The sequence below is a fragment of the Sinocyclocheilus grahami genome, unplaced genomic scaffold (assembly GCF_001515645.1).
Source record: "Sinocyclocheilus grahami isolate Dianchi unplaced genomic scaffold, SAMN03320097.WGS_v1.1 scaffold802.1, whole genome shotgun sequence".
Classification (NCBI taxonomy): domain Eukaryota; kingdom Metazoa; phylum Chordata; class Actinopteri; order Cypriniformes; family Cyprinidae; genus Sinocyclocheilus; species Sinocyclocheilus grahami.
This window is the reverse complement of record NW_015505981.1, coordinates 274,250-282,657: the sequence shown is the minus strand read 5'-3', so window position 1 is coordinate 282,657 and position 8,408 is coordinate 274,250. Positions and strand designations below refer to the sequence as shown.

Genomic DNA, 8,408 nt, shown 5'->3' with positions numbered 1-8,408 from the left:
CAGGCTCCTAAACTCAAACTCAGTCTCTTAACACCAACATGACTTCACTTAATTAACAGTAAGACACTTAATATACTGACATTGCCACTTGCACACAGCAATTTCTGTTATATTTTATTGATTTACTTTTTTTTTAAAAACTCTATTGCTGCTATTGAACTACCCTGTACAACCTGTTTGCACATTCCTGCTCATCTTAATATTTATTAAGTCTACAGTATACTGTCCTGCACATTTTATTTTATTCTTTTTTTCTTCCCATACCTATATTTATATATATTTTTCTTGTGTTTGCATTCTTTAATAATTGCACTGGCCATGGAGCGGACCTGACTTACATTTCACTGCTGGTCATCTATTCTATATATAACCATGTATGTGACAAATAAAAATCTTGAATCTGTTATATATATACATATATATATATATATATAACTTTAGCATGTGTAAAATGTGTAATCAATAAATTATCATAAATTGTATCTGAAAATAAAATCAATGTCCAAAAAAACTTTCTAACTTTTAAAAAGACTTATAACTTACATATTTATAGCCTAGCTTATAATAAAGCTTGTGCCTTACATAGCTTTTTCACTGAATTTACAGAATGCAATTTGTTAAAATAATGTTACAAACCCAACGAGAATATACATATTGATAGTTACTTGCCGAATTTCAAGCAGAACTTGTGGCCTGCATTTACTCTACGTCTGTCTGAACATGTCCATAAAAACTTCAAATAAATAAAACTGTTAAAAGTTAAGTCGAGCATGTGCATTATTTATATGGATTTTTCCTGAACGTGCATGACGTAATTCAGGTTTCATTTATAACACTGTACTCGGTTTCAGTCTCTTTGCAATAAATAAATAAATAAATATATAACCTGAACACGCATTAAGCTCGAGCGGCTCTTAAAGGGCACGTCGCAGTGACGCATAGGAGATTTTTCACAGATTTGTCATTGATGCCAGACATCAATGTCAGAGATAGACTTTAGCATGTGTAAAATGTGTAATCAATAAATTATCATATATTTATTGTATCTGAAAATAAAATCAATGTCCAAAAAAACTTTCTAACTTATAAAAAGACTTATAACTTACATATTTATAGCCTAGCTTATAATAAAGCTTGTGCCTTACATAGCTTTTTCACTGAATTTACAGAATGCAATTTGTTAAAATAATGTTACAAACCCAACGAGAATATACATATTGATAGTTACTTGCCGAATTTCAAGCAGAACTTGTGGCCTGCATTTACTCTACGTCTGTCTGAACATGTCCATAAAAACTTCAAATAAATAAAACTGTTAAAAGTTAAGTCGAGCATGTGCATTATTTATATGGATTTTTCCTGAACGTGCATGATGTAATTCAGGTTTCATTTATAACACTGTACTCGGTTTCAGTCTCTTTGCAATAAATAAATAAATAAATATATAACCTGAACACGCATTAAGCTCGAGCGGCTCTTAAAGGGCACGTCGCAGTGACGCATAGGAGATTTTTCACAGATTTGTCATTGATGCCAGACATCAATGTCAGAGATAGTGAGGATTACATGTTTAAGAACTCAAAGCAGTCGGGCCAAGTGTGCAAATAGCATCATAAAGACAACACGAGACAAATTCACCTTAATATCAATTTATTGTCATTTAAATTGCTTCACGTTTATTTTTCCTTACACGTGTTCTCCCTTCAAGCCACAAACGGGTTGATTTCAGTAATTAATATGTTTCGAGATGTACTGGAGAAGTCCTCTCAGCAAACCCTCCACTTTGATCCAACAACCTGTTTCACAGTCAACATGTACATACACAGAGACAGACAGACAAGAGTCCGTCCATCTCAACACCTCACTCCAGACAAACTAGGAGAGCCTCCTTTACCACCATACACGGATCAGATGAGTTTAACCTGCCTGTGGACTTGCTTTTGCAATATTAGCTCTAACATTCAACATTATAATGGGATCACTGTCCAAAGATCATGAAGTAACATCACACCATATCTCACAAACAAGCCAGTCCATTCAATGGTACAATCTCACTGGCCCTCCCAACACCATATCCGACATCCTCCATACATTAGAAGTTCTGCATGCACTGTTTTACTTTAAACCAAGCATAAAGTAGTAGGTTATACAGAGAGAGATATCAGAGCTGGTGTTTCTCGCTTGATTTCGGAGTTCATTAAGTTCCTCTTGGTTCTTCTTGGGTATCTCTGAAGGTGTCTGTGAGAAAACAGCCTTGGCAATGCACAGCTGAGAATCTGCTGAAGGCTCAAATGCTCTCGCTTCATTGTCAAACACACTTTGAAGCATCCCACACGTCCCAAGATCAGAGAACACTCCAACACAGATATATATATATATATATATATATACACACACACACACACACATATATTACTGTGCACTCAGCTTCAATCTACACAGAAATACAGCAAAAGCAGCTGCCATGTTTCCTCCAAAGTTCTCCACGTCTTCAGTGCAAAGAAGAGTCTTCCATCGTTTGATCACTTACTGCACCTGCTTGTCCTGGAGAGTTTCAATAAATGCACCCTACCTCTCATTGCTCAAAATAATAAACGATTTAGTTCTTCCCAAAAGATTAGTGATTGTAACCCTTTGTAATGAAATCAAGTCTGTTTTTATTGTCTAAGGTTGGAGTTAAAAGATGCTTATCCGAGCGAATAAGCCTTTAAATCTTTTTTTTTTTTGGTGTGTTTGTGTACAAGTGGCAATATTACCAGCGCGCATCCCATTCAGACAATGCATACACACAAACAGACTTATTAATACTCACGTATTAATAACCATAACGCACACTAGACCCGACAATTTTCTTGCTTTTAAAAATGTTCACATCCTTTACAACCAGATGCTTGGAGAAATGTTGAAAAATGTTGTCGTGATGACATCCAACATGGTATTGCGATGCATGCCGTCCACTCCAGATCCAATTTCTACAATTAAATGTCAGGTCTATTCTGTTCACATTATCAAAATGTCGATAGTCATAATTACTATAGAAAACTGTGGACACAATGCTTCAACACTTTTAGATACTATATATTAATATTTATATATATACACACACAATAAAAGATCCAATTGGTGGGAGATTGACTCTAAAAGTCTATGGTTGCATCCGAAATCGCATTTTGAATAAGTAACTACTTTGTGACAATTAAAAAAAAGTTTATTTTTATACTTGTTCTATATAGTATGAATGTAATCCAGATGCGTTACATTTGTCATGTTGGCATGGTCATGTGACCTTCCAGAGTCAGTTGTGTCACCATTCATAAATCCCCTCCCGGGCCTCATGGGATAGTAAAGCATCCATTAGATGCACACTTCAGAATCTTGCGGGAAATAGTAGATCATCTGGGAAGTTTTCGCCTGCTGTTTCATGAATACTGTGATTTTGGACATACAAATCTTTTCGCATATTGTTTTCGCCTACTATGTTCCAAGGATATATGCGATTTCGGATGCAGCCAATGATTTGTAAAGGTAGCCTTAAGGCCTGTTCACAATAAGAACGATTATTATAACGATAGCTCTATTAGCGTCCACACCAACAGACGATAACGTTCTGTTTATCATAAGCTCGTGCTGCAATTTTGTCTTCTGCCACTTTAAATGCTTGGGCTGGTTAAAGCAGGATGTATTCTGAATGGCTGTTTTGAAAGTGATTTCAACAATATCGTTCCTCTGTGCCGTTATTGTTATAGCTGTGATGTGGACTCTTCTTTTAAATTTAGAATGACTTTTAAAACGATATCTTTATAGTTATCGTTCTTTGTGTTAACGAGCCTTTACATCTCAAATGTGACTGGATAACATTTAAATACAAATGTATTTACTACATTAATCTCATGCATTGGAGCAACTCCCATAGACGTAAATGTATTCATAAAGTCTGCCTGACATAAACATTCTGTGTTCATACTGTCGTGTGTGCATGTACGAATTCTCCCCGTCGCAAAAAGTAGTCGCGCAGCACCCCTTTAAGACATCTTAAAGGCAGTGGTGATGTTCCAAGCCAGTTTCCCGTTTTTTTTTTATTATTATTATTAAAAAAAACAACAACGAGCAAGGAGAAACGAAAGCAACAGGACAAGTAAAATGTGCTCTCGCTCATATTGCAACGGCTTGGACGAATTCAACTAGCGTTAAAAACACAGAAAGAAAGCGAGCCTGACCTCTCTTACTCGGCTCCCTTAAGAGTAGGAGAGGTGGGATCCATTGGAGATGTGCGAGGTGACCGAGGTACTTCGGCTGAGGACTCCGTCTCCACCACCAGACCCTCCCGGACCGCCGCCGGATGCGGTTCTGCGCAGGGGCTGCGGGCTGTTCCTCAACGCCATCAGGCTGGGACCTCGCACCACCAGCCCTCCTCCGCCTCCTCCGTACACTCCTTGAGAGGATGACGACTGGGCGGAAGAGGGCGACAGCGAGATGGAAGGTGGTGCGGGAGGAGGAGGAGGGAGGAGAGCGAGGGACTGGGAGGAGGAGCGGGAGGGAAGGTGGTGGGAGAAGACGTGGGGGTGCGCAAAGTCCCCCCTGCTCCCTCCGCCCCACTCCTTCTCTTTCTCCCGCTCCCTCTCTCTATCCCTCTCTCTCTCCCTGTACAGCTGCGGCGTGCTCTGGTGATGGTAGTGCTGGGGAAGGTGGTGGCGGTTGTGATGGGAGGACGAGGAGGATGACGAGGATGACGACGAGGACCGGGAGGAGTGGTGGAGGGGCCCGTCTCGAGCTAATCCCAGGGCGTGGGACGAGGAGGAGGATTCGGCCCTGCTGGGAACCCTGCGGGAGTGGGGTTGCGGTGCCCCACCGTGGCTCCAGTGGCTGGACAGACGGGGGGTCTGGCTGGATGGGTAGCCCTGCTTGGGATGGGCCTCGGAGGGGATGCCGGTCAGAGCCAGGCTGCTGAAGCCCAGGCGGAGGCTCTCGGAGTCGAAGGCCTCGATCTCGGACGCCTGGCGCTCCAGGAGAGACCGAATACGCTCCGAACGCTCGTTCTGCAGGGCCAGCATATCCTCCTCGATCTGGAGAAACAGATCCACGGATGTCAGAATTACACTTTTAGGAGAGTGGTCCTCAACTGTTGGGTCGTGAGCACAAAAGTTGCTTCTGATTGAATGTTGAATCTGATTCCAGTGCAACTTATAATCACGCACAGTTAGGATGGCAAAGTGGGATTGATTTTCTAAATGCACATTTTAGATCTTAATGTGAACAATTACATTTTGAAAAAACGTTTTACCCTTGTAATTTTTAATCAGATTGTCATAACTAGATCTTCTGGTGAAAACAGACTTCACTGGTGGCATATACAAGAGTTCTTCATTTGTTTAGTCATCTTAAACTCTGTTTCTACAAGCTTGCGTTCATCTGCCTCCAGTTTTAAGTGCAACGCCAACATCTCAAAATCCAATCAACAACCGATGCATTAAACCAAGTCCCCACCCTACACATACTTCTCTTTCATTGCAACTTTAACTTCTAGTTTTCTCAAGAAATTGTGTGAGTTTAATTGGCACAAATTCATCACTTGCATAATATCACTGGCAAAAACACAACCCAGACTATATTGAATATGGGTGCACGTGGTTTAAACATGGTTTGTGCCACCCACAATTTTTTTTTTTTTTTTATTAATTATTGAATTAATGAATCATTACTGGTTGTATAGAGCATGAAACCATTAGCAAGCCTGTTTAGTGTTTCAAAACAAAGCAACAGGATTTAAAACATATCAACAAATTACCAAATCTAATGGGAATGCGCCAATATTAACATTCTAGCGGATACCAATTAGCCAATAATCATGTTGTTGGGCAAACAACCAAAAAAATGTAATCTTAAATGAATCATCTTAAATGCCACAAGTGAATATAGACATTACAATATTAGAATGAACAGTATAAAATAATGGCTAAATTAATAGTTATTAATTCATTTACCACTTATTAAATTATTTGTGTTGTTTAAAACTTAAAGATAAAATTCATCAGTGTTAGTAAATTTATGTTTTAAAAATAATCATTTTAAGCAAGTGTTAAATGACAGGAAAGGTACTTTAAGGGTAAAAATGGAAGAAATAAGCATTAACAACTAAACTGTTTTATTAGGAAAAAAATCAATGGTTTTAAATGCCAAAAGTGAATATAGACATCCCTTTATAATTGTATAGTATAAAATAACTGATACAATAACTGTAATTTTGACATTAGATTATATTTACCCGTGTTACATTATTTTTGTTTTTTAATAAATTTTAAGGGAGTGTTAGATCACGGCAAAGATCATTTAAATGTAACAACAATATGTGACCCTGGATTAAAGCAGTCTTACGTCGCTGGGGTATATTTGTAGCAATAGCCAAAAAAACATTGCATGGGTCAAAATTATAAATTTTTCTTTTATGCCAAAAATCATTAGGATATTAAGTAAAGATCATGTTCCATGAAGATATTTTGTACATTTCCTACTGTAAATATATCAAAACTTCATTTTTGATTAATAATATGCATTGCTAAGAACTTCATTTGGACAACGTTAAAGATGATTTTCTCAATATTTAGATTTTTTTGCACCCTCAGATTCCAGATTTTCAAATAGTTGTATCCGAACAATGTACCATACATCAATGGAAAGCTTATTTATTCAGCTTTCAGATGATGTATAACCCTCAATTTCCAAAAATTGACCCTTATGACTGGTTTTGTGGTCCTGGGTCACATATATATGCATGAACAATTAAATATTCAATACCAACCAATATAGATGAATTAAAAAAAAATCTCTAAAATCAGCTGACAGAATAATTTAAATGGTACCGATACATATCATGCAACCCAAAATGAATTCAAGGACATTTTAGAGTTGCAACTTGATGCTTAACCAGTCGAGAACCACTGCTTCAGTTTCCATTTGTCTACCAACATGGCCATGGATCCAGTCAGCTTTTACCCTTTGTTCCAGCAGGGCTCTGCGGATGGACACTCTCTGCTCCAGGTCTTTCACCTCCCTCTCGTGCTGGGTGTCGGTGTGCATCTTGATTTTGCTCTGGTACGCATTGAGCAGCTCCAGCTCCTGCTGCAGCTGCATCCTCAGCACCTGATACTCCGCTTCCTGCGTCTCGTCCAATCGCAGCTGGAGAGAAACGGCACAAAACACCAAAGGTCAATGAAGTAGGGGAACTCAGCTGCGGCTGCTGGGATCAGATGTAGGGTGATATACCTCACCATGTAGAGTGTTGAGAGTATGTCATTGATGGTGTTGGTCTGAGTGAGGGTTTTTGTTGGTCAGAGTGGAATGGGAATTGTGATTCATGTGTCCTTGCCTTACTCACAGCCTGTGTGGACAGCATGTCGTTGATGGAGTGGTCGTACTGCTCGGCCAGAATAGCCAGCTTACGAGTCTGCTCGTCTTTCAGACGCTTCAGCACGGCCTTGTGGTCCGACTTCGGGGTGTTTTCCAGCAGGTGGTTCCTCAGAGCTTTATACTGACGTGTTTGGATCTTACACGTGTCCTGGAACTGACGCTTAATCTGCAGCTCTTTGGACTACAAGAACAGGGAAGAGGGTGGTAACAAGATTCGAAAACAGACGGATGGGGAAAGAGCACAACTGTGCTGTCGGTTATAGATTACTTTCAAATGTCATTTATTTTAATGTTGCGTGTGAAAATCAGTTTTTGTAAATTCAGAAATGTTGGCATTTTTATTTAGAGAAAAGTTTACATTTATCCATTTTTACCTAATAAAACATTTTAGACAAGTAAATAAGTGTATAATTCCTCGAAGATCTAATTTGAGGTGCAGCAATAAGAATTCATAAGAAACATGCTTGAAAAAAAAAATAATTAAAGCAGCAGCATTAGGACTATATGAATGAAAAACAAAACTGAGATGAAGAATTCTGACAAAATGACTTAAAATAACAAAACATAAAATGAACCAAAGGACAATGATTATAATAAAGAAAATTTATTTCAGAAATGTATAACAGAAATCTTTGCTTAAACATCCATTCATGCACAAACACACAAAATGAGGATGAAACGCGCACACACAATGGCCTTGAAACAGACGGTGCAATGCAACGCATAAAATAACAAACATTCCTCAAATAATAAGACAATTTGTGATTTGGTTAAAAAAACCAAAAGGGAGCACAGCATTTGTAAACATTAAATAACAAGACAAAAAATTAACAAATAACACAAACTTAAAATCTTAAATAGCCAAAAAACTGGAACAAATATGGCTAAAATTGAAATGCACTCTTTCCAAGTCCCTTTGATAATTTTAAGATTTCTATGAAGACCTTTTAGTATTTGGTGAGTGTTTACAGAGCATTTCAAATAAAGATGATTTGTGTGCAGTG

General features: G+C 38.3%; 1 protein-coding gene across 1 annotated transcript in view; it reads right to left on the bottom strand.

The window, feature by feature from the left end:
- Nucleotides 1–1,647: 1,647 nt before the first annotated feature.
- Nucleotides 1,648–8,408, bottom strand: part of taok2b (TAO kinase 2b) — a 32,439-nt gene continuing 25,678 nt past the window's right edge. The window contains exon 19 of the mRNA XM_016246582.1: nucleotides 1,648–5,063. Coding sequence (XP_016102068.1) covers nucleotides 4,236–5,063 — 828 coding nt within the window. The 3' untranslated portion in view covers nucleotides 1,648–4,235. The remainder of the gene's footprint in view (nucleotides 5,064–8,408) is intronic.